Source organism: Chroicocephalus ridibundus, chromosome 17 (assembly GCF_963924245.1).
Source record: "Chroicocephalus ridibundus chromosome 17, bChrRid1.1, whole genome shotgun sequence".
Classification (NCBI taxonomy): Eukaryota; Metazoa; Chordata; class Aves; order Charadriiformes; family Laridae; genus Chroicocephalus; species Chroicocephalus ridibundus.
In genome coordinates, this window is record NC_086300.1 from 2917070 (window position 1) to 2941301 (window position 24232).

Genomic DNA, 24232 nt, shown 5'->3' on the forward strand with positions numbered 1-24232 from the left:
CCAGTAGGGAATGGGCTCTTCCAGCCCCACTGACGCCCCCCCCCCCCCCCGAGGAATGGTCCCTCCTTCACCCCACTGACCTCCCCCCCTGTGGGGAATGGGCTCTCCCAGCCCCACTGACCACTCCCCCCCCGGCGGGGAATGGACCCTCCCTCACGCCACTGACCCGCCCCCCCTCCCGTGGGGAATGGTCCCTCCCAGCCCCACTGATCCCCCCGCCGGTGGGGAATGGTCTCTCCCGCCCCCTCCCCAAGTCGGGACTGCCCCCCCCGCAGCCGGCGATGGTCGGCGCCGGCGCAGCCTCGCTCTGGCTTTTCCCTTCCGGGGTCAGAGGTGGCGGCGGTGCCGGAAGCGGCTCGCGCCGGGATCTGCTTCCGGCGGGGACCGGCACCGGGCGGCGGCAGGTACCGCGGGCGGCGGCAGCAGGGGGGGCTCGGCCCTGCGCGGCCCCGGTCGCTCAGCCCGGGCGGGGTGCGGCGTTCCGGAGGGGACAGGGCCGGCGGGGGCCTCGGTACCGTCCCCAGGAGTGCGGCCGCCGGGGAGGGGGCTGTCCCTGGCGGGACGCGGTGTTCAGTCCTGGGGGGCTCGTCAGCGGCTCCCCGCAGGCTTTGGGCCCGGGGAGCGCCGGGCGGCCCGCGATGCGGCTCCCCCGAGGCCACCTTCCCCAGGGGAGCCCCGGCTGGGCCGGGGTCCCCGTTGTGCCTTTTGTATCCCCCGCCCCGGCTTCACCCTCGGGTCCGAGGCACCGGCTGCCCCCGGGAGACCTCCCCGCAGCTGCGGCCTCGCCCCGAATCTCGCTCGGGCTCGTTGGGAGGTCGGAGGGGCTGACAGGGGGGCGGCAGAGGCGCTGTTGGAGGGACTGTCGGGGCAGCGGAGGGGCTTGACGGGGGTCAGAGGAGCTGCCGGGGGGGAGCAAAGGGGCCTGTTGGGGGTCGGGGGGGTTGTCGGAGGGGCTTGGGCGTTCGGAAGAGCTTGTCGAGGAGTCGGAGGGGCTGCCGGGGGGGCAGAGGGGCTGCCGGGGGTGCTGGCACTACCCTCACAGTCACCTAGCAAATGACAACCTGGACGACTCCATCCGGAATACCCTGCGGTGATCCCGGTGCTCCCGAACCGGGGTAATTTGCATCCCAGGATGGCTCGAGGGCTGCCAGGCTGCTCCGGGAGGTCCGTGCCAGTGGTTGGCTCATGCCGTTAATCACAGATAGGTCTGGGGGCTCCACAGAGACACCCCCCCCCCCCAGCTTTATGCCTCCCCTGTGAGGGACCCATCGCCTGGCACGCTGGAGCCTGGAGCTGAGCCGTGGGGAAGGCCGGTGCTCTGTGGGGCTGGTGGCCATCCCTGCCCTCCGCCAGCCCTCGGAGCCCCTTCTCTCCCAGCTCTCCTCCGCAGCATGTCACGAAACCGGCTGTGCAGGACCGGGCAAGACGTGGCAGGGGTTTTGGTCACAGCACAGGGACACCAGATGCTGCTGTGGGGTCCTGGGGGAGGAGCCCCCCTGAATGTTCAGGCAGGCTGTGCCTCTCGCTGCCTTCTCGAGCTGGGGGGGGGTCCAGCTCGAGAAGGCAGCTGGTGCCAGCTGGGGGTTCAGGCAACCATGTTGCCACCAAAGCCTTCTGAAAATTAAGTGTGATGGTGCGAAGCGCTAACGAGGAGGGTGCGCGGGGTGGAGGGGATGTGGACTGTGGGGGGGCTGCGGCCCCACGTTGGGTGTAGAGGGAACTATGGGCCAGCAACGGGGAGCCACGGGCCAGTGGCTGGCATGTCTTTGCCTGTGCGGAGAGGCAGTTCCTGGCCCCGGGGCTGGCTCAGCCCTCGGCGGGCAGCGGCTCAACTGAACGGACACGCAGAGCTGGGGGAAATAGGGGTCACTGTGGGGTTTCACGGTGCTTCCCGAGGTGGTTGTGGGCTGTTTCCCTGACACGTGGCGCAGGAGCAAGAGAGCAGCTCGGAGAAGCGATGGCTGAACACTGCCTGCCCCCCTGGGCTGAGCCGCTCTGGCCCTTGGCACAGCAGGCACCGAGGGGCTGCCACGCCAGGAGCCCCCTTCCTCGTGCTCCCCAGGTCCGGGCTCACAGGGGAGGGGACTGGGGCAAGGGGATTGCAAGCGAAAACAGCTGAGGGCTACGCTGGCTCTGGGGAAACACACTTTTCACGCAGCCCTCCGAGTTTCCCTGTTTCTGCCTGCCGTGCCAGGGAGGGGACGGGCTCCCCAGGGGTCTCTGAGCCCGCACCTCGTGCCTGCTCGGACGCTGAACTCGGGTAACGGAAGCTCCCGGCCTTTTACAGGAGCGGCTGTTTGCGGACAGACCGAAGCACGGCCCCGATCCCCCTCGTCGCTCTGCTTTACCGCGGCCGTTGCCTGTCAGTCTGCTGCTCTGCTCACTGTCACTTGTGCCACTGGTGCTGCTGGGAGCTGGCACGTTAACGTGCCCGCCGGGTGACCTTTCTGAGCGCAGGCACAGGCTCGGATTAGCCCTGGAAGGTACTTTAGGGAAAGCGACAAACTGGTGCGGGGACAACGCGCTGCGGAGTTCCGCGCTTTGCCCTTGCTGCGGGATCTTGGCGGCATCTGGGGGTGCTCAAAAACCAAACGGCCTTGGCCCCGCAGGGTCCTGGCCGTGAACATGATGGGGCCTGTCCAGTGGCTTGCTGAAGACATTGGATCACTCCATGGTTTTTTTGGAGTGAGTTTGGGCGTCTGATTTACTTTAATATTGACCTTTTTGTTTTAAAGGCATCTCTCCCTGCTAGGAAGCTCGGACGCCTGTTAGCGTCTGGTAAAACACCCGCAGTTGGTGTCTCTAAAAGGCCCCGTCCCTCTCGTTCTCCAGGAATTTTCTCTCCTGGCGCAGCGTTTGGTGCAAAGGCTGTAACTCTCAGAAGAGGTGACATGGGAATTAGCTGTTGAAGTCGTCATGTGAGCTGAGAAGACACATTAATAGGAAGTCGGGGGCGCAGGAGGAAAGGAGAAGCAATGTCACAAGATGGAAAGGCTTCTTACTGTAAGACATGTCATTAACATGCAAACGTGTGCTAATGAGAAGCTTGTGATTTGAATCTAATAGATTAAAAAGCTAAAGAGTGGAAAGGAGTGACACTAGGGAGGGGGTGACAGTGAGGAGGGGTGACGCTGGGGCTTCGCAGGGGCGGCTCTGGCCTTTGCCAAGGGTGGAACGCATCTCTCGGCACTTGTTTTGGTGCCCGGCGTCCCGTTGGCGCTGGGCTGGGATGCTGGTGTTTGGCGCACAGACCTCTGTGGCAGCGCTCGCTGGGTATGGACGTTGTCCCAGGATTTCACCGGCCGCCTGCCCTGCACGTTTGCTTCCCACTGGGATTTATGGGGCTCGCTGCTGGTGGTGGCATCACCTTTTGTCCCTGCAGCCCCTCTCGCCTCCCGCTTTGTCCTCAAAACAGGAGAGCTCACCAGCAAAAAGACACCAAATCTTTCCACAGAGTCTCCAGAGTCCTTTTTTTTTTTTTTTTTTTAATCAGAAAAGCCCTGAGGGGTCCCTGGTGCAGGTGCCCCTTCGCGCTGTGTCACTGTCACCCGGGGTGTCCCGCTGGGCAGCGTGTGCCACTCACACTTCCCCGGCCTGTCGTGTCGGCTCTCGGAGCTGCGCTGCTCGAGAGCCCCCGAAAGCGGCTCGGCAGCCGGCGCGGGCTGCGGAGGATGTCTGAATGCATAATACAACACCGGGGCGCTCAATAATTTATCTGTCACCCAGAAAAAGGCACGTTTATACACGCTCACATCCAGCCCCTGCTCTTTCTGCTCTGAGCTTTCTCCTGCCTGAGGGAGCAGTCCCAGCTGGGGGAGGAGGGGGGGGGGGGGCTCATCTGGGCTTAAAATATTTCTGCCAAACCCTGCTTTATCCCATGTTGCTCTGAAGGTAAAGCGCTTGTCGCCGGTTCTTCCCCAGAAGTCGGTTGTTGCCGGTAGGTTTGGGATGCAGGCGCTTCTGAAGCGGTGTTAAACCTCCCCGGGCAGGCGGGGATTTAGTGACCGGTGGCTTTAGGTTGGCTGAGCTGCACGAGGGCTCTGCCGTGTCCCCGGGCTCTGCCGTGTCCCGGCACCGCGGCGTGGCCTCGGCTCTGCCTCGTCGTCAGGGGAGTGGGGCCGGCGAGTCTCGGCGGGTGATTTTAAAGCGCTGTGAAAGTTGCGGGGGGCTGCCTAAGTGCAAAGTGGTGTTTGAGGGAAGGAGGCGGCGACACCCTGCCGTAGAGGAGGAGGCAGCCCGTGCATGAGGTGATGTATTATTTAGCGCTCACAGATGTCTTTAACTTTTCTCAGTTTGAGATGGGCCCCTCGCTCGGAGCAGCGAAGGGCCGTGATCGTTGCGGCTGATCCAAAGTGACAAGTCTTCCAGCTCCTTCCGAATTGCCTCTGAGAGAGACTAACAGGGACTTGACAGGAGTCCAGCTTTGTTCCCTTTCCAGCCCCAGCTCTCCCCAGGGGCTGGGATGCAGAAGCCGCTGGTGCAAAGACCCAAAATTGCCCCAAATCAGGCTGTGCTCAGCTCTCGGAGTTGCTCCATCATAAGGTGGGGCTCGGCAGCACTTGGGCTTTTTGTGCCCCATGGATTGCCCCTTCCCACAGGTCTGGGCACAATCCCGGGGCTTTTTTCCTCAGACGTTGCGTGGCTGCAGCCGCCTGGTTGTTGCGAGCGAGATCTGTTGTAAACAAACAAACCTCGCTCAGATCCCGGAGGATGCAGGACTGCTGGGGCAGCGGCGAGCGCAGCAAAGATTCTGGTATATTTGGAGGCGAACCGTCCTTGAGCGGGAGTATTTTGCGGAGGAGGAGTTTGTCGCGGTGCCTTTACCGTGGGTGACTCGGAGGTGGCAGAGCCAGGGACTGACAGATCCCTGGCCTGACCTGTTTTGGCATCCTCTTTCCTTGTTTGTCTCCAGCGTGTGCTTAGTTGCGCGGTCCATTAACATAGTGGCCTCCTTGTGCCGTGCTGACGGAGAGGAAAAATTTTAATACAATGGTTGGCACGGGCTGCGTGAAAACAGCCTCCAGACCTTAACACCTCGCTCGCGCTGGGGTTGTGTGCCCGGCACTGCCAGCCGCCGGGCCGGCACAGAGGCCGGCGCTTTACCCTGCTGCCTTCCTGCCGCTCCGTTGGGATGGAGTTGGGCGTGAAACTCAGCGTCCCGTTCCCGAAGCGAGCGAGCTCCTTTCTGGGCCATGCGGGGATGGGATCCAACGGGATGACCAGCTCCCGAGGCTTTGCGGTTTGCCCTCGAGCGAAAGCATTGAGCCCCTGGGAGCTTTGCATCCCTCCCCGCGGAGGTGGCTCCGGGATCCTGGGGACTGCTCCCTTTTGGATCACGGGCCTCCACGGAAACACCCTGCGGCCCCTTTTCCTGCTGCCGCGGCATCTCCACGGGGTTTGCCATCTGCTGTTCTGGCCGCTGGCGGTGGCCGCCAGCTTGGCTCGCCGTGCCGCGAGCCTGTTCTGGGTGGCTGCCTCTGGGTCCCAGTGACACTTGCTGGTGACTCCGCGGACTCCCTGCGCCTCTGAGCCTTTCGCAGCCAATTCCTCCTTCCCTGCGGTGAGCGAGAGGGAAGGAGGGTCCCTGCTTGTGCTGCTGAATGTGGGGTGCTGGGGTGAGATGGGGCAGCCCCGGGTGTCATCGCTTCGGAGAGGGAAGCTCTTTGGCAGCCCAAAAAGCCAATATTAGCCTTTTCCCTCGGGAACTGTATAAAACAGGATCTGATTTCCGAATAGGAATATTTGCCCCTAGAAGCGGGGAGAGGAGAAGGGGTATCCAGAGACCTGAGGGTCCCCATTGTGTCTCCCCACAGGTGACGCGCTGGCTTGGCAGATGTTGCCCCGATTGATGTAGGACCCAAGTCGCTTGGGCCGAGGATGAGCAAGCCCACAGACCTGCAGCACGACCTGGAACGAAGCCTCCCAGCCATAGCGTCCATCAGCACCTCGTTCTCCCAGAGCCAGGGCTTCTCCCCGTATTGCTACTTCTCTCCGGAGAAGAGGAAAGCCATCTCAGATGTGAGGAGGACCTTCTGCCTCTTCGTCACCTTCGACCTGCTCTTCATCTCTTTGTTGTGGATAATTGAATTGAATGTGAGTTGGGGGAAGCAAATCCATGGAGTCTTTACCCTGTTGAGTTGTGCTTTTTAAATTCAGTTCCCTCTGCCTTAATTGCTGTGTTTCAGAAGTCTTGGGCCAAGTCTTTGTTTGTTCTTCCCAGCGCTCTGATTTGTGCTGGCTGAGGAACCGCTGTGCAGTTAGTGTAAGCTAAAGTCCAGCTCGTTTCCTGCGGCCGGGCTCTGTTGTGGCTGTCCAGGGTCGTTAACACTGCGGCGTGTAGCGCTCTGGGTTGCAGTGTAACAAGATCTGGGGCGCGTGGAATCGCCAGGTTGAGCGGTTGGCCAAATTTCTCTCCTGCCCCCCTTGCCTTACGTGAAGCTGCTCGCTGTGTTTGCCAAGCAGCTGCCAGCTTTGCCGCTGCAGCGTCTCGGAGGAGGATGTGCAGACCCTCCTCTCGCCTGCCCAGCTGTTGGGCAGAGACAAAAGGGGCTTTGAGCTTTGGTCCCACCACGCTGCTCGCAATCTCAAGCTTCTGAGCCACTGCACAGGGGACTGGCGAAGGGGAACACGAGGGTTTCGGTCCCCTCGGAAGCGGCTGCACTGTTGCAATGACCAGGGAAATGCAGTTTATTTACCTCTAGTCCCATCAGGTCGAAGTTACTCCCTGAGCTGTATTTTGTTTATTTTTCCTGAACTGGTCCCAACTGGTTTCAGCCGTGCCGGGGGTGGGTTTCAGGTACTACATGTCCTCCTGTGGAACAACCTGAGCAGGGAGGCAAGATGAACAGATAGACCCCAGCGCTTCTGCGTGCGGCCCAGCCGGTGTCTGGCCTTTATTTATCAGCGCTGGATCCTGCGCTCACTTAACGACTCTTATCTTTGCCCTGTTTATCTCCTGGGTGTCTGCACTTAACAGATTGTCTCGGCCAGCAGCTCCCTCACCCTGCCCACTGCAGCCGGCCGCGCGGTGTCGAGAGCCTGAAGAGACCCTTGCTCCCCCCCTGACTAGGAAAAAGCATCTCTCGGCCAGCATTCCAGCGATGCCGATGGTGTCCTGGACGCCCGGCTTGGACCCCGGCCTCCTGCTCTTGTCCCTGTTCTCTGGGTTCTCTGGAGAAGTGCTGTCCACAAATCAAAACATCCAGCCTCGGGGAGTTAATCTGCCAGCGCGGTCACCAGGGTGATTCTGAGCATAGGTCTTGCAGGTAGCCATTAATGAGTGACTAACTGCTGATATTTGGGCCCTGAGCTGAGATGCTGCATATTTAAAGCTATTAGGACAGCTTATTTTCCTAGTTATGAAGAGCAATGATTTTATATCATGACTAATGCTTTTTTTATCAAACGGTTTCCTTCGCTGCAAGATAAGCAGAGCAAATTGGCCCTCGTTAAATGTCTGTTGCCTGCAAACTGTAATTCTGCGGGCTTGCCGCTCCCAGAGACAGAGAGGTGCCTCAGACGGTTCTTCTTCCTTGTTCATGGCAGTGGCCTGTATTTAAACTGAAAACACCTCCCAGAAATCGTAATCCAAAGCTTTCCTTGCGTCTCCTTCCTCCGGTGGCATCTCGTAGCGGAGTCCCGGTGTGGGGAAGAGGCTTTCAGAGGCAGCTCAGCAAAAGCTGGCTGGCAGGAGTCCTGTAGCCGCAGATCAGATAAAGCAATAGTGCAGAACCGCTTTGCCTCCCCCCTCCCTGAATATTAAGCACCAGCTCTGACCTAGAGGGACCGCTTCCCGATGGCTGCCTCTTCTGTCCTTGGACTGTCTGACAAGAGGGTGCCAGGACATCGGGCTGCCAAGAACTGGCCTGAGATCCACCAACTTGTTTCTCACAGATCATCAAACAGCTGTCAGCCTATACCAGCTTCCAGGCCAGCTGGGCTGCGTTCAAACCAATAGCCTAAAGGTGAAGCATTTGTTCCAGTTACCTGAGCCATCCGCTTTCTCATAAACAGCGATTCCGGGCTCCCGAGAACAGGATTTATGGTGTCAAAAGTACGAGGGCTGTCGGACCCCAGATTGTCTTGGGGTGAGGCAAGAGAGCTCTTCTGTGAGCTTTTTCCATACAATATCCCAGCGAGCGGTGTTGCCTCTTCCAAATTTCCTTGCAGTCTCTCCGTGTCTGCGTGTCCCTCGTCCTCCTCTCCTCCCTCTTCCCCTTTGCCAGTAGGTTTGAACCTGCTGGTTGCCTTCCTCTGTCGGATTTCCTGGAGGGCAGCTCAGCACCGCTGCGAGCCGCGGGAAGCCAGCTGGCCTGGAAGAAAGGAGAGGGGACCCCTCGGTGCTTTGCGCGGCGAGAACGATCGCAGCTTAAATTCCACCAGGTTGCTGCATGACCCCCGAGAGCCCCTTTTGATTGCCCGGCTGTGGGAGGCGCTTTGCTCAGTGTGTTGCTGAAGGTGCTAAAGGAGCAGTTTCCTGTGGTTTTTTAATTTTTTTTTCCGCGTCTCCTCCTGTACAGCTGAAGTCTGTCACCTGAAGCCACACGTCTAAGCGGTGGGCACGAGTGGGAGGTGGTGTCCGACCGAGGGCTTTAGGCTGTCAGGCTCGTGGTCGGTAGCGCTGGACGTGCCGAGCTGAAGGAGCGTCTTTTCAGCGTTAGAAAACCTCCGCGTAGAAGTGTTTAATGTACCCACGCGCTGCTCCAGCTCTGGCTGCCCGACTCGCGCTCCTCGGTGTGAAACCGAGGGTGAAATGGGCTGTTGGATCCTCCCGTGGTCCTGCCTTGGCAGATGAGCCGGCGTCGTGCATGCGGCAGGCGTTTGTATGCCTGATGCATAACCTGACCTGGCGGTAACCTCTGGTCACCGCTTGGCCGGGTTATTTCTGCCATTAGTTTCTTATCAGTGCACTTAATAGCTCTCTGCTTTCCTGTCTCCCCTTCAGACCAAGGATGGCATTCAGAAGAACCTGAAGAATGAAATCATCAAGTACAATTTTAAGACCTCTTTCTTTGATATATTTGTGAGTATCGCAGAGCGCTGCAGGTGAGGAAACGGCTTTGGAGCTCGGGGTGGTGCGGCCGAAGGCTACGCAGGGAGGGGCTGCGTGCCGGGGGGCTGGGGGCTCCCCGCAGCCTTGCCCCTCACCCGGCTCAGCGAAATTGGGCAGGTCGCAGCCCGTCCTGTTGCCTTGACCCCATCTGTCTAGGTGGCAAGGTCCTCGGGAGCTGGCGCGCGTCTGTGTCCTCCCAGCACCTGGCAGAGGGACAAGGGCAGTGATTAGTGTCGATGGCTTTTTGTTTTTAAAGGTCTTGGCTTTCTTTCGGTTTTTTGTGTTGCTGCTGGCCTATGCAATTGTAAAACTGCGCCACTGGTGGGTCATAGCGGTAAGAAGGCAATTTTTGCTTTCCTGTTTTTAGTTTTCTCTCTCCGCCTGGAGTTTGCAGGGATCTGAGCTACGTAAATTTATTTTTCAGGTCACTACATTGGTATCCAGTGCCTTCCTGATTGTGAAGGTCATCCTCTCCGAGGTTGGTTTCCTTGGGCTCACAGGGGATTGCTTTGCGATTACTCGATGCTGCCGTTTTCCCGTTTGTGTAAACTCCCTGTGGTTTCTCCTTTCTTCCACGCAGCTTCTGACCAAAGGGGCTTTCGGCTATTTACTTCCTATCGTCTCGTTCGTCATTGCTTGGCTAGAGACTTGGTTCCTGGATTTTAAAGTCCTAACTCAGGAAGCAGAAGAGGAACGATGTGAGTATTTTGCTCCTCTCTGGTAGGAGTTGGCAAATTCGACTACCAGGCCTGGGGTTTCTGCTGCTTTGGCAGCACCTTGACAGATATGACATTTATGGAGAAGTGGTCTCCAGGCTGGCTGTGACGGCAAGTGCCTGACTCAATTCTGTTATAGTATATAAGTCCCTTCAGGGGAAGAAAATACCAGATTATAAAAAGCATCTTTTAATTGAGTGGAGAAAAACGTGCCAAATTCCCCAATGTCTGGATCCTGGAAGCCAGACACGTTGGAAACGGAGCTCACCTCCGCATCGGAGAAAATGTTTTGAAACAGTGGGACAGCTGCCAGGCGGACTGTTGGACTCTCCGTCTCTGGATATCTGTCTTTGGATCTGGGCTGGGGACCTTTCGGAGAGGATTGCTTCAGTCGCAAACACGTCGCAGGGGCGCAGCGTGGGTTACGGTGTGTGAAATCTTACAGCCTCTGGTGCCTGAGGTCAGACTAAATGGAGATCGGGCCTGACCTAATGCTTTACGAATTCCCCTGCGGTGCTGGGCACCTCTAACTTCCAGGGGTCCTGCCAGGGAGCGGGTGCTCAGCCTTGACTGGTGTGGCCCCCCCCCCCTTCCTAAAGCAGCAAAAGGAGTTTGTCGCTCTCCCAGGCTTCGCTGACGTAAGAGGACTTGGGAAATGGCATGTCAATGAAGGAGCATTTGTCAAGCGGGGCTCGATCAGAAACGCGCTGACTGACTGGAAAACACCAGAGGATGTTTTGGGTCTTGCAAGGAGGCTTTAAGATGAAAAATGATCAAGTGTTTAATGCCTCTATTGGATTAGGCTCAGGTTCCAAATTGCTTCCAGGGGAAGCTCTTATTTAATTAGATGCTTAATCGCCTTTGGATTTGACAGGCAAAAGAGCCCATTGATCTCCATGCAGATAAAATGTCTCAAACAAAAGATGAGGCAATAGGAGCTGAAAAGCTTGTGGGCTGGCTGGTGTCAGTGTGAAAAGACCGGCTGCGTCTGGAAGGAAGTGGCTGGGAGGGTGGTTGAGTCGGGGTGGACGTGGTGGAGGGGCCCCAGCACCCCTCGGTGTTGAAGCGTTGGACTCCGTGTGTGTAAAACCTCCTGCTTTGGTTCGCAGGGTACCTGGCAGCCCAGGCTGCAGCCTCTCGCGGCCCCCTGCTCTACCCCAGAGCCCTTTCCGAGGGGCAGTTCTACTCCCCGCCGGAGTCCTTCGCAGGTAAGACGTGCTCTCCTCCTCTTCTGCCGTCGTCACCTCGCTGGCAGCCGGGCCGCCTCATTTCCCGACCTCGTTCCCTTCGCAGAATTCCTCCTGGGTCTCCTCACCTCTATAATCGCCTCCTCCCCGAGCTCTTGTCTCGTTATCCCGGCCCTTGGCAGCGGCGGGTGGCGGGGCCTCCAAGAACTGACACTGCAAAACGGGCTCCCTTCTCCTCGCGCTGCGCCTGGGCGGGGGGGGACACGGCCATGCTGTCTCCGTGCCATCTGCAGAGCGGAGTCGGGCTCGGCCCCGCGTGCCTGGCTTCAGCCCTGTGGGAAACCGGAGCCTTTTGTGGTCTTGGGATTAAATGCTGTGGCTAAAGTACTTGAAAAATGCTGCCCTCGGCATGAGGGCACGGGGGCGAGTTGCCACAAGCAGGTGAGGATAAGAGCTGGCAGCGCGCCACTGCCCTGTGACACCGCTTCGTGCCGGCTCCGGAGACCTCCCCTGCTCGGGAGCAAGGAGACGTCAGCCGGAGCAGTTGTTGTCTCGGTGTAGCTGACACCCGGTTCGTGCTCAGCCTTCGGGAGAGCAGGGCAGCGCCTGCCAGCTGGCTGCGGAGCGGGGACTGGGGCTGTGTCGGGGTCGTCCCCGCTGACAGCCCTTCCCGTCGGATAGGGCGCGGGCATCGGACGCTGTCTGTCGGAGGGAGATTGTACAAGTGGGGTCTTCATCAACTGTGTGTTAATTGTGTGCTTCCCCCCCTAGGGTCGGACAACGAGTCGGACGAGGAAGGTGCGGGGAGGAAGGCGTTGACAGCTCAGGTAAACAGAGGCAGCGTGGCCTGAGGCCGGCCGGCCCTGTGTCTGCGTCAGGCTGATCCGGGCTTGTGGGAGGCTCTGACAATCCTGCGGCCCCATCAGAGCACCAGAGGCTGCTGCCCCTCGTTTCGCAGCCGTCTGTTCTGGGGGCGTTTGGCTGAGGAGCTCTGCCTGCCCCTCGGCACCAGGCTGCTCCTCGTATGCCCTGGGACCGCTGGCATCGTGGCCGCCGCAGGAGGGGCTCCTCGGGGTAACACCCGACGTGAACCCACTTCCCCGCAGGGATGGGATCCTGGCTCCGCCACCTGCCTGTCCCTCTCTCCCCTTCCCTCCTCGGTCCCTGGTTACATGGTCACGTACCGAGAGGGCCGTCGCCTCCACCATCCCCACTGAACTGTGGCTCGTGGGGCGGCCCTTCGCCTCCCCGAACCCGAAGCCTGGCTGGGCACAGGCTGCCTTCTGCTCTTTTCCGCGTGGTTCTGCTGCCGTTCAGCCCCGGTTCTGGCACCTCCGCAGAAGGAAGGTCTGGGCGTCTCGTAGCCCTTTGCCTGCTGGAAACCTTTACGTTAAGGCGGGAGACTCGCTGGTAGACGCAGCTGGTGTGTGGATACGAGCCAGGGCGGGGAGCGTGACTTTGAGCTCCAAAATGAGGCCTCTGTGACCCAAATTAAGAGATTTCTGCGGTGCGGTGATGGGAGATACCCCCTTTCCCTCTGCCAGCCCTGGGAGGGGGGCAGCAAGCCTCGCACGCGCTCTTCAGGCTTTCTGCACACCCGGCTGATGAAATGCTCCCTTCTCTCCTAGGAAAAAGAGTATGTCCGACAAGGCAAAGATGCGATGGAGGTTGTGGACCAAATCCTCGCCCAGGAGGAGAACTGGAAGTTCGAGAAAAACAATGCAAGTGTCGTGTCCCCCCCCACCCCACCTGCCGGGCAGCGCTGCCGGCAGAAAGCACGGATGGCTTAGCAAAAATGGGAGGACAAATGAGGCTTTGGAAACCTCCTTGCGACATGAAAAATTAACAAGCGTTACAATTACCTGATTGAATTAGGAATCTATTCCAGTTCAGTTAAATGTAAAATCCCCCTCTTATTTAATTAGACGTTTAATTGCCTTCCCGTTTGACAGGAGAGAGCCCATCACTCCTCCCTCTAGACGCAGGCGGGCAGGGGCTGACAGCTCACCTTTGGTGGGCGTTGGGTTGCGGAGCCCGGCGCGGGAAGGAGTTGGGGACGTGCCGGCCCCACGGTGCTGCCGGAGGGCCCCGTGGCGGCAGGTTCTGCCCTTGCTCCGCCGCAAGATGCCTTTGAGCATCCCGGGGAGAGCTAGCCAAGCTGGGGGCTGGCCTTTCTGCCCGGCTTTGGCCCAGGAGAGCGTGGGGCACAGACTGCGCCTCCCACTCCCCAAGCTGTTTGTGTCCCCACTTCCCCAGGGTGGGGACCTTGTGGGTGCTGGAGTGTAAATCGGGGACGTGTCATCTTTCCACTGTGGCTTTGCCAAAGGGATCTGCAAGTCGCGCCTCTTGCTTTTTGGCACACAAAGCAACGCGGGCCCTGTCCTGCCTCTCTCCTCACTGCGCTGGTTCATTCCCTGAGCTACAGCGGAGTTTCCGGGGGTACCCAGAGCTCCCCAAAGGGTGGAGAGAAAGGGGCAGTGCCTCTGCCCCCTAAACCCAGCCTTGCTTTCTGCTTGTGGGTTCGCAACACGGTTGAGGTGAGAGTCTCGCAAACTGCAGTCTCATCTGGTGTTTAAAATTCCCCTGTCAAGTGATCCATTGTCTGATGCCAAACTAGCTGGGCAGATTGTTTTCTTTATCCAAAGGGGGATGGATTTAAATAGACTAATCGGAGTTTAACACAGGGCTAATGATGAAAGGTTATCATCTGTCCATCCCTAACCCCTCCAGGGAGTCTCTTCTCAGATGTAGGTAACAACAGCGGTGTTGGCAAACTAACCCCTTTCCCTTACCCTGGCGTTGGTAGCTCGCTACAAAGAGAATTTGACCTTGACGTGGAGTTTGCAGGCTGGCGTGGGGCGGATTCTTTTTCTGTCTCACCGCTGCCGCCGCTCTGGATATTGTTTTGTTTATGGAAATTCATGCACGTGCGTCTGAAATGTGCTCGGTGCGGTTCCCATGCTGGGGTCGCTGCCTGCGGGGGGGACAGACAGGGGCCAGCTGAGGGCTGGAGAGGGTCCCTCCGAACGTCACGCGAGGCGGGACGGCTCCTGCAGCCCCGGCGTTTGCAGCCTTTACCCCAGATGGAAGCGATTTATTTTGCTAACGTAAATGTAACTTTCCTGTTTCTTGCACAGGACTTTGGTGATGTTGTTTACACTTTTGAAATACCGTTCCATGGCAAGACCTTTATTTTAAAGGTAAGAACCTTCCTGGATCACTTTCTTAGTTCTGTGCGGTACAGGCAAAGAGCGACTGCTCTGCTCAGGGCCACGGCTCCGCTTTCACGCTCTCTCCTGGCCCTGGCAGGACAGGTCAGGCTGCAGAGCGCTCTCTCTTTGCTTGAGACAGATGAACCGCGCTGCACGCTCTAGGGAATCTCTCCAGGAAAGCCCCTTGGCCGGCAGACAAACTCCCCAGCAAATATGCTGGGCCCCGGTCTCTGCTGGTAGAAGTGGGAGCAGGTGACTGCAAGACTCGCTTCCAACCCCAGCGTCTAGGACTAATCTGACCAAGGAGGCTAATTGCAACTAATTGCCAGCAAGACCAGGGCTGAGCGTGCGTCTGCTGCTGCCTGGCATTGGGAAGAGCTGCTCGGAAGTGCCTTGCTCTGTGCCCTCTCGCTGGAGTGGCTTGGCTGTAAACCACGCTTTAATGAAGCATTGGTGCTGCGGTGGCTTTTCTTTGTTCCAGTGCATATGTTGCCTCGCTGGCAGGAGCTGCCAGTGGAGCAGCTCTGTATTCACGAGGAAAAAGCTTGGATGGTCCCACTTTACTGCATTAACCGTTTGCCTCCAAAGATCCCCTGTCCCCCGGGGAGGCGGAGAAATGAACGTTGTCTGTGCTGGAGCTCAGAAGAGCTTTTTCAGCGACTTCCCGCAGCAGAACTGCTGAGAAAGTGGGGTGAGGGGGGGGAGAGGAGCCAGCCCCAAGGTCCCTCCGTCTGCCCATGTCACGGACTGACACTTGCCCTCTCTTGCAGCAGCAGGGACCTTGGCAGGCAGCAGTTCAACAGCCGAGGTCTGCTCTGTCCTCCCTGGCTCCACGCGTCCTTCCAGGCCCCTGGGGACGAGAGCGCTGTGGCAGAGGGGTGACAGCCTTGACTTCGCGTGTGCCTGAGCCAGGCCAACCTCGCCGCTCCCCTCCTGTGTTATCCCAGTTGTTCTTTGTGATCTGCCTCGCGTTCCTTAAAAATGATCTTACTAACTAACTGCTAATGGCTAACTGCTCTGGCTCTGTCCTCAGGCTTTCCTGCAGTGCTCTGCTGAAACAGTTTACCAGGAGGTTATTCTCCAGCCTGAGAAGATGATCCTGTGGAACAGAACAGTGGCAGCTTGCCAGGTGAGCGTGCCGGACAAAGATGGCTTAATCACAGGAGCTCCTTGGAGCGGAGAGTTGGAGCTTCCCAATCCAACACCGGCTGTCGGCGGTGCCCAGGCCCTACTGGAGCTTAGCTGGATCCGAGTCACTGAGGCGTTAAATCTCCGTCGCTCATCCGTACGATCCGAATGCTCTGCGGTAGCCAGCTGCATGCGTGTGCCCATCCAAAAGCCCATGAGGTGGGCAGGGAGACGGGCCAGCGGCGGAGCCGAGCCTGCTTTTGCTTGGTAGGGTTTGGGCGTTTTGCGCCGTTGGTGTGGCGGGGGTCCGGAGGCAACGCCTGTGTATCCCCCCCCCACCCCAAAAAAGGTGGAGGGACCAGTCCCAGGGCAGGAGACAAACCTGTGCACACACTGCCGAAGAGCTCATCCCCCTCGGCCTCAGATCAGCTGCTAAAGACACTCCGGTTGCTGTGAATCCTGCTGCTGTTTTAGGGGGGTGTCCGTATCACCCAGCTGTTGGCACCTGCAGGCACAGTTTGAGGAAATCTCTCTTCTTTTTTTCTCTCCCCCCACCCCCACCCCACCCCAGATCTTGCAACGAGTTGAAGACAACACGATTGTCTCATATGACGTGGCAGCTGGGGCCGCAGGCGGTGTCGTTTCCCCAAGGTCAGTTTATTCCACTGTCTGTTTTATACTGAGCCCCTAAACACCCTCCAAAAATACGGAGAGAAGCGTCTGACGGTAGTGAGAGGGCTCTGCCCCGGCTCTGCCGCTCTTCGCTGGCCGGGAGCTCCCGGTGTCACCGAGGCAGGGCTGGCTGGCTCTGCGGCTAATGCTCCCAAAGGCAAAGAGCCCCTGAATTCTCCTCCAGACGTTCCTGGCAGGAGTCTCGGAGCTCAAAATCTGTCTCGGTCGGTCGGTCTCCCTGATAACGGTGCAGCGCTGTGCTTTGTCCGTGTGTTGACATACCTCTGCCACAGCTTTTCCCAGCAATCCAGAGAGCAGGATCTGCTCCTTCAAAGTCCCGTTGCACATTTTTAAAGCCGTCCGTGCCCTTTGTGGGTTTTTGTTGTTGTTTTTTTTTTTTTTTTTTTTTTTTGCTTAGGGATTTTGTGAACGTGCGCCGGATCGAGAGAAGAAGAGACAGGTACATTTCCTCAGGGATGTCGACCACGCACAACCTGAAGCCTCCGCTCTCCAAGTATGTCAGGTAAGAGGCAGGTTCTATTTTTTTTATTTTTTTTATTTCTTTTTTTTTCCCCCCTGCTGGTATCTGACACGCGCGCTTTGCTTAAGCTTAGGGCGAGGAGCCACTTAAATGAAAACCCTGCTGTCTTTCTGGCAGCGCTTGCAGGAAACTAATCTATTTGTGGAACTAAACCTCGCTTCCCTTGTTCTTCTTCCTTTGTTGAAGAAACTCGCCGTGCTGTTCGGTGTTGCTCGGGCGTTTCCCACCTCTCTGCTCAGGGGAGTGGAGGTGCCGACCAGGAACAGCACAAACCCCAACCCAGTCCGCATCCTGTTTGTGTGACAGTTAATTCCCAAACAGGGCCGGCTGCCATTTCTGAGGGGCGGTAAACAGCTGACCGTGGCTCGCTTTGAGCCTCTCGGATGCCTTTTGCTTCTCGTAAGCCAGTCGCTTACTGACTTTAAAGGCTGCGGACGCTGAGAGATGGTCCCGTGGGTGAAACGAGCTGCGTCAGGATGGACTGGCTCCCAAAGCGGTGGCAGGTCTCTGGCCTCTCCCCTTCCGAAGGGACAGCTTTGCCTGGCTGGTGATGGATCTCGGCTGGGTTAGTCTCATCAAACAAGGACTCCTTGTTACTGTCTGCTCCGGTGCCTGGGGCCCAGCTGTGCCACTTCGCGCACTGACTTTGTTTTTCCTAATAATCTGGTTAAAGTAATTGACATTTTAACTCAGAGCCGTTATAGCTGCCTCAGTCTATTTAAGAGCTGGGGATTTCAGGGCCTAGAAAAATCTTTTTACAAATGTATGCAGCAAAAATAGCGTGTTTCTGAACAGAGGAGTGAAATCTGTATTTGGGCTGCGTGTGTGAGCACAGCTCTTGTCTCTGAGACGGATCAGATGGTGCGAGGATGGATCTGGGGGCTGTAGTGACAAGGCTCCCCGCGCCGAGCCTGTCCTGACCGCGCAGGGCTTCCCTGGGACCTGCTTGTTTGCACCCATTTCCGCAGGATTGTGCCTCAGAAACCTCCCGGCGGCGAAGGGCCGGCGTCGGCTGGGCTGGCGGAGTTCGGAGGCAGAGGCTGCTTCTCAGCTCGCGGCCCTGCGGCAGCCCTGGCACCGCCGCTGCCAAGGCACCTGTGGGAAACCTGCCTTGCCGTGCTCGCTCGTGTGCCTGCAGCCAAAGCAGACGCCTTCCCGGGCACTCTGCGCATCTGCTCTTACCCCCCTGGGCTCTAATCCTGGCTGCCAGGCAGAGGGGGTGGCTGCTGCTGCAGGAGCTGGCGCAGCGTCGGCACGGTGCACCCCAGAGCGTTAGAAAATGGCTTTTCAACCGGCCCCGGCTCTGACTGTGTGCTCTTGGTTCCCCCGCAGGGGCGAGAACGGGCCGGGAGGATTCATCGTACTGAAATGTCCCAGCAACCCCAGGGTGTGCACGTTCATCTGGATTCTCAACACGGACCTGAAGGTAAAGGCAGGTCTCGGCTGATGCGGGAGCGCTGCGGCCGCATCCCGTCTCCAGCAGAGATCGCCAGCAGGCTCCGGCATCGCCTGCGTCGTGTCACCGCGTGCTGGGGACCCGCTTCTCCGTTCCCGGCGGCTGCCGTCCTGCCAGCCGCTTCCGAAAGCGGCTCAGTATCAAAGGCTGCCCTAAAGGGACTCGAGTTTTGCTGGTGGAGGTTAAACGCTACCTGAAAATCGCCCTCTTTCCCCCTGGAGTTGCCCCAGGGTGAAGGGGGGAAGCTCTCCCTTACCTGGCAGAGATCTTGCTTTAGGGGTTTCACATCTCTGCGTGCAGGACTGGGGGGAGAGGAGATTTTTATCCTCTTGGGGGACCAAAAATAGTTGGGGATGTGAAGTGTTGTCTGGCTGCTCGCTGCTCCCAGGGACCCGCTGCAGGGGGGTCTCACTTGCCCCTGCTCCCGGCCACCCTGGGACAAACACGGCCATCCCGGCTTGTGTCCGCACCCGGGGCAAGGCGCCTCGGCCGCGCGAGATGCCCCAGGTCTGGAGCTGTTTCCCTGGGTCCAGTCCTTGCTGGTGGCCCAGACAAAAGGCAGCCGGGGTCGGGCGGATGGGGGGGAGCGGAGCTGGCCCGTTTTCTTCCTCCGCTGAAGGTTGACGTGGTAACGGCGCTGCAGCAGCGAGCACAAAGGCTCCATTCATCAGCGCTTTGCTGCAAAGCTGCGCGGCCCCCTCCCCTCCCACGTCCCTCCCTCCCCACAAAGTACATCAGCTCCGGCTTGGGAAACGCTTTGGAAAGGGATTGCAGCGGCTCTTGCCTGGGCAGGGTGAGCAGGGGCAGAGCAGAGCGCGGCCTCCTGCCCTTTTTGCTCTGGATCCGTGTTTTCTTTCCATCGCGGATCTGGCTCCGCTGCCTCCTCCGCCCCTCCGTAACGCGTGGGTTTGGAAGGATAACGAACCCACTCGCTTGTGCAAGATGGGGCTCAGAAAGGAAAGACGTTCCTTGTGTTTCCCGGGCCGGAGAGCGCTCGCCCACTGCCTGCCTCCGCTGCTGGAAGAAATGCCGGAGCGGCCGAGCTATTAATAACCCTCCTGTCAACTGCTTCCACCATCTTCCTGAAGGGCCCTGCTGGTGCCCAGACCCCTCTTCTCTGCTGCCTTGCTATTTCCTTTGGCCCTGGAGAAGTATTTATAGCACATGGCTCATCCCTTCCTGCGTCGAAGGGTGAGAATTACACACACGTGTGTGTGTGTTTGTGCCCGTGACGGAGCTTCTCCCCGGAGCTCCTTTCAGGGAGGTGGCTGAAACGGCCCCACAATCTCCTGCCCCCGTGGGGCAGAGAAAACCCGCTCCGGGGAAAAGCCTGTGCCTCCTGCCCTGCTGAAACACCTCAATCCGCGGTGGGGGGGGGTTCTCCCCTGCCTACCTGAACCCCCAGGGCAGCCAGCCAGCCCTCCCTGCCTGCACCCGGGACCCTGCGCGAGCCCCCGCCGCTGCTCCCAGCTCCCTTCCCCCGCAGAGCCAAGGATTTTATATATATATATATATATTTTTTTTTTTTTTTTTTTTTTTATGCCTCTCACATAATAGAGCGCGGGCCGAGGCGGTTGGGGTTGAGTCGTGCAGGGCTTTTTTAGAGAAATCAAAACGCGTTTCAGTTCCTCCCCCGGAGCAAACTCCTTGAAAGCGGCAGCTCCCCGCTGCGGCGCTCCTGCGTCCCTCAGCCCGGCCTGGCACCCCCGGCTGGGGACAGGGGGGCAGCCCCGGGGTGTCGCTGGGTAGGGGGGGCTGCCCCCCCTCCCCGTGATCAGAGGCTCACGGCTCCTTTGCTTTCCCCCAGGGTCGCCTGCCCCGCTACCTGATCCACCAGAGCCTGGCTGCCACCATGTTCGAGTTCGCCTTCCACCTCCGCCAGCGGGTCAGCGAGCTTTCCGGCAAGCCCTGAGCAGCGGGGGACGTCCCCTCGCCGGACATTCCTCTGCCCTCTCCCCTCTGCGGCCGGGGGGGACAGCCGGGAGGGGGCCCTGCAGCCCCCCAGGAGAGGATGCCCCGTACTAACAGCGCTGAGATGAGGCCGGGGGGTGCTCAGCCCCCCTCCCACCACGGTTCCCACCACGGTTCCCCCTAACCGGGGCCCTGAAACCACTGACTGTTGCGTGCCAAACCCCTGCCCTGCCCTCCTCTGGGTCCCCCCCCCGCCCCTGCCCCTCACCCAGGGCTTGGGGGCTCATCTGTGACCCCCCAGACTCCCGTTCTTCTGCCCCAGTTCCATCAGAAAGAAGGACCGGGGGAGAAGGCCACGTTCGGGTGGGGACAGGGGTCCGTCCCCTCTCGCTGTCTCTCCAGCCGAAGCCCGGTGCCAGGCTCTGCCCCTCCGCACGTGGGGGTGAAGGCGCAGCTCGTGTCCGGTTCCTGGCCCTTGTCCCAAGGGCTGTGCCCCCGACCTGGCTCCCTGCAGGAGGGGACGGGGGGGGGTCTGTCCAGGGGACCCCTCTGGGGCTGTTCCCTGGTGCTCGGGGCTGCCCAGACCTCCCCACGCTGCCCCGGTGGGGCTCGGCTGAGCTCCTGTCCCGTCCCCCCCCACCTCGGCGCAGGCAGAGCGTGATTTGCCTTAACCAGAGACTTTTATCCTTTTTGGGGGGTTGCGGGGGCGACTGCGGTTTCTTTCTACCTGCGAGCGCCGGTGCCGTGTTCTGCGCTATAAAGGGAAACAGCGCGGAGCCGCCCGCACGCGGGGGCAGACACCGGCAGCAGCGCTGCGGGGAGGGGGAAGCGCCCACGCCGGGCCCCCCAGGCTCTCTGTGTGTCCCCCACCCCATCCTGGGGGTCCGGCCCCCCCCGTGATGCCTCTGGCCGGCACGTGCCAGAATTAAAAGCCTTGCACTGTTTGCAGCCCGTTGTCTTCCTCGTGCCCTTTGGAACCCGAGCGAATAAAAGCGGGGAGGAAGGCTGGGGCAGGAGCAGCCGCGGGGCTGGGGGCAGCTCAGAGCCCCCCAGGCTCGAAGGACGCGTCCTCCAGGCTCCTTTGGCCACTGGCCGTGGGTGTCACTGTCCCCCATCCTGTGGTGGCACTGGCAGCTCCCGGGCATCAACGTGGAGCATCCGTGTCTGCGCTGGTCACCCCGGGCAAAGGTTTCCCCGGACATCCCTGGGGTTGTTTTCCTCGGCTAGGGACCACCGTGGGCGCGGGATGGTGGCCCAAGGGGCTGGAGGCCTGCGGCCATCCCGGCAGCAGCCGTGGCCACGTGAGCCCCGGCCACTGGCACCCGGCGAGCGCCCGTCTGTTCGCAGCCCCCATCTGTTGGCCCTACAAATAGCCCGGCTGGGGGGGGGCCCGTGGCCAGCACCCCCCTGCTCCCTCCCCTGGCACAGCCTGTCCCTGGGGGGACGTGCCGGGATGGGACCCCGATGGCCCTTTGAGGGTGGCACGGCCACCGCGTTGGCAGCGGGCGCCGGCAAAGCCGTTAACACCTCCAGGGGCCATCGTGTTCGCTGGTGCCGGGGGCCAGTGCCAGGGCCCTGGGGGGGGGGGACAGGGAAAGGCCAGTCGTGCCCTGGGTGGGGGCCAGGGGGTCCTGCCGGTGGGGTCTGCCCCACGTCCCCACGGGGGGGGGACACGATCCGTGGGTGCCACCACGGGATGGTAAATCACCAGCGGGCACATGGGGCTGAGCGTGGCCGGACACACACACGGGGTGACACACGTGTCCCCGGTGCCACCCCCACCCACCCCCCCCCCCAGCCTTGCTTGCCCCGAGGGGGCCCTTGGCACCCTCCTGTCCCCGCGGTGCCAGCCACACGTCCCAAAATAGCCTCGGCGGGGCCATATAAGCGTGGCGGGCGGGCGGGGGGGGGGCAGCGGCAGGATGCTGGGGCCGAGCGCGGTGGTGCGCAGCGGGGGGCTGCTCTCGGCCGCCCGCCTGGGCTGCCACGTGCGGGAGGAGGACGTGGGGCGACGCGAGACCTTCAGCGCCGAGTGGCTGGACCTGGAGCTCAGCACCCGGCCCGAGGAGGGGTGAGGGGCACCCCACCGCGGCGGGGAGGGGTGGGGTGGGGTGTATCCTTTGGGTGCTGGGGGGCAGTGGGTGCGTGAGGGTCCCCGAGGGCTGGGGGGGTTCCCGTAGGGTCTTGGGGCTGGTGGGTGCCTCTAAGGGTCCCCGTGGGGCCATGGGGGATGGGGGGGGGGGGGTTTGCAGGGGTCTCTGGGGTCCCCAAAGGGCTGTGGGGGGGGTCCCTGGGATCATGGGAGCTCCAGGGAAGTGGTGGAGGGGGGGTGCGTCTTGGTGGTTGCTGTGGGGAGATGGGGGTCTTCATGGGGCTGGGGGAGGCTGGGCATCTACGTGGGGCCATGAGGGATGTGGGGGTCTCCACGGGGTCCCCATGGGGTGGGGGGTCCCCATGCAGCTGCGCATGTCCTAGAGGGTCCTCAAGGGTCCCCATGGGGTTGATGAGGCCGTAGTGGGGAGGGTCTCCAAAGTGCCGGTGGGGACACAGGAACCTCCAAGGGGTGGGGGCTCCCCATGGGGTGCTGTGGGACATTGGGGGTCCCCAGCGCTGCCCGCGGGGTTGGGTGTCCTCAGTGGGGCAGAGCAGGACGCGGGGGTCCCCGTGGGGGGGCTGGGACCCCCGCCGCCGCCGCCACCCCCCATGAGCGCCCCGTGCCCAGGTGGTGCCGGCGGGAGGTGGACAAGCAGCACCGGGAGACGCTGGAGCATCGCGGGGAGACGCGGGTGCTGCAGCAGCGCTCGCCCTGGGGGCTGCTGCGGGTGGGGTGCCTGGGGCAGCCCCTGGCCCAGCACCTCCTGCCCTACGCCCGCACCCTGCCCCTGCCCCTCTTCGCCCCCCCGGACCTCCGCGGCACCAAGGCGGGGGTCCCCCGCACCCTCTCCCGCTCCCTCTCCCACGAGGCCCAGAGGGGCTGAGGGTGACGGTGGGGCTGGGGCGGGGGGGTGGCAGGGATGGGGGGGTTGGGGGGCAGGAGGCTGATGCTGGGGGGTGACGGGGGGACCCGGCCGCCTGTGTCCTCTCGGCCACCCCGAAGAGCAGCGCAGGAGGGTGGGGGCAAGTGGGGGGTGGGCTCCCGCTCGCCCGGGACCCCCACCCCGCAGCGGGTGTCGTGGAGGCCGGCGGGGACGGGGCGCCCGTGGTTCAGGGGACTCCCAGCAGCACCGGGCGCGACTCAGTTTCCCTGGCAAAGAGAAGGGGGTGCAAGGATGGGGAGCGCTGAATCTTCTTCCTCCTCCCCCGCCCCGGAGCCATTGGGGGGGCTGTGGAGGGGCGGGGGGGGGCTGCGGCAAGTCGCTCCGTGGGGTTGTACAAACAATGGTCTTTGTACGGCAATAAAATGCCCGGCCTGGACCGGTGGTGTCATTTCAGGGGGATGGGGGGGTTGGGGGGGGGGGGTGTGTGGGTACGAGGCCCCCATGAGCCAGTGGGGGGGGGGGGACGACAAGATTTCGGGGGAGACAGACCCTGCTCGGGAATGGGGGAAACTGAGGCACAGCGCTTTGCCGGCAGCTGGAGGGACACGGGCGTCCTGCGGGGGCTCAGGGTTTTTCGGGGGGGGGGCTGTAACCTTCTGCTTATATAACTGCACACACCCCCCACACCCCCCCGCCCCCCTCCATCGCCAGCCCGGCCGGTGCCAGGGTCCGTCCCGGACCCAGCGCCAGCGCCCAGATTAGCTGTTCCCGCCCGGCCAGATCCCGCTGTCCCTGGGCCACCGCCAGCCCCTGTCCCCTCCCTGTCCCTTCCTCCCCATGAGCCGCCTGCCCCCACCACCTTTGTCCACTTACAGCTTCGGCATAGGTGGGATTCGGGAATCTTTAAAACACCCCCCGCCGCCCCCCCCCCCCCGCAACCCCCGAATCCCTCTCCCCTTCCCTGTAAGTTCCAGGGTTCCATCCTGCCCCTTATCCCGGGGTTCTGGGAGCACTGCGAGCCGCCAGGGTCTGGGCTGAGGCCCGGCACACTCAGCTCACTGATGACGGAGGCCTCAGGGAGAGCTCAGACAGCCCCCCTCCCCGCCCCCCCCGCCATCCCAACCCCTTCCCATCTCCATCCCCACCCTGTGGGACATTCCCGTGGGATGCTCATGGGGGTGGGGGGGGGTAGTCACTGCCGGGACACCCACATCTTGGCGGGGGGGGGTTTAAAAGCTTCAGGCCCCAGGGACTGGAGCCAGGAGTCCTGGATCCTGACCCCCTCCCCACACACCCCCGCCATTCCCAGTCGGAGGAGTTTTATCGCTCGGCGCAAGGCCGGATCCGGCAGCGCCAACCGCAGCCCCCCCACACCCCCC

General features: G+C 60.9%; 2 protein-coding genes across 5 annotated transcripts; both read left to right on the plus strand.

The window, feature by feature from the left end:
• The first annotated feature begins 281 nt into the window (after window positions 1-281).
• STARD3 (StAR related lipid transfer domain containing 3) lies at window positions 282-20823 on the plus strand. Of its 4 annotated transcripts, XM_063354528.1 has the most exons (17): window positions 358-404; window positions 2288-2483; window positions 2833-3003; window positions 5814-6093; window positions 8945-9022; window positions 9309-9386; window positions 9477-9530; window positions 9633-9750; window positions 10878-10976; window positions 11727-11782; window positions 12584-12676; window positions 14093-14155; window positions 15201-15296; window positions 15867-15946; window positions 16386-16490; window positions 17841-17934; window positions 19772-20823. In XM_063354528.1, exons 4-17 carry the CDS (start codon window positions 5878-5880, stop codon window positions 19874-19876), a joined length of 1335 nt encoding a protein of 444 aa, XP_063210598.1. In that variant the 5' UTR covers window positions 358-404; window positions 2288-2483; window positions 2833-3003; window positions 5814-5877; the 3' UTR covers window positions 19877-20823. The 4 variants fall into 4 exon arrangements, with proteins under 4 accessions (XP_063210599.1, XP_063210600.1, XP_063210598.1 ...); XM_063354530.1 differs by lacking the exon at window positions 2288-2483 and having other exon boundaries at window positions 336-404; XM_063354531.1 differs by lacking the exon at window positions 2833-3003.
• Window positions 20824-21775: 952 nt separating this feature from the next.
• TCAP (titin-cap) lies at window positions 21776-23289 on the plus strand. Its single transcript, XM_063354722.1, has 2 exons — window positions 21776-21946; window positions 22598-23289. The coding sequence occupies exons 1-2, from the start codon at window positions 21798-21800 to the stop codon at window positions 22851-22853; spliced, it is 405 nt and encodes a 134-aa protein (XP_063210792.1). The 5' UTR covers window positions 21776-21797; the 3' UTR covers window positions 22854-23289.
• Window positions 23290-24232: the final 943 nt, after the last annotated feature.

Bases quoted from the DNA above. Each gene is read 5' to 3' on its own strand.
- TCAP (XM_063354722.1), top strand. From the start codon at position 21,798: ATGCTGGGGCCGAGCGCGGTGGTGCGCAGCGGGGGGCTGCTCTCGGCC. The intron at 21,947-22,597 runs GTGAGGGGCACC...CCCCGTGCCCAG, and splicing joins AGCACCCGGCCCGAGGAGGG to GTGGTGCCGGCGGGAGGTGG.
- STARD3 (XM_063354529.1), top strand. From the start codon at position 5,878: ATGAGCAAGCCCACAGACCTGCAGCACGACCTGGAACGAAGCCTCCCA. The intron at 10,977-11,726 runs GTAAGACGTGCT...TTCCCCCCCTAG, and splicing joins CCCGCCGGAGTCCTTCGCAG to GGTCGGACAACGAGTCGGAC. The intron at 14,156-15,200 runs GTAAGAACCTTC...CTCTGTCCTCAG, and splicing joins GCAAGACCTTTATTTTAAAG to GCTTTCCTGCAGTGCTCTGC.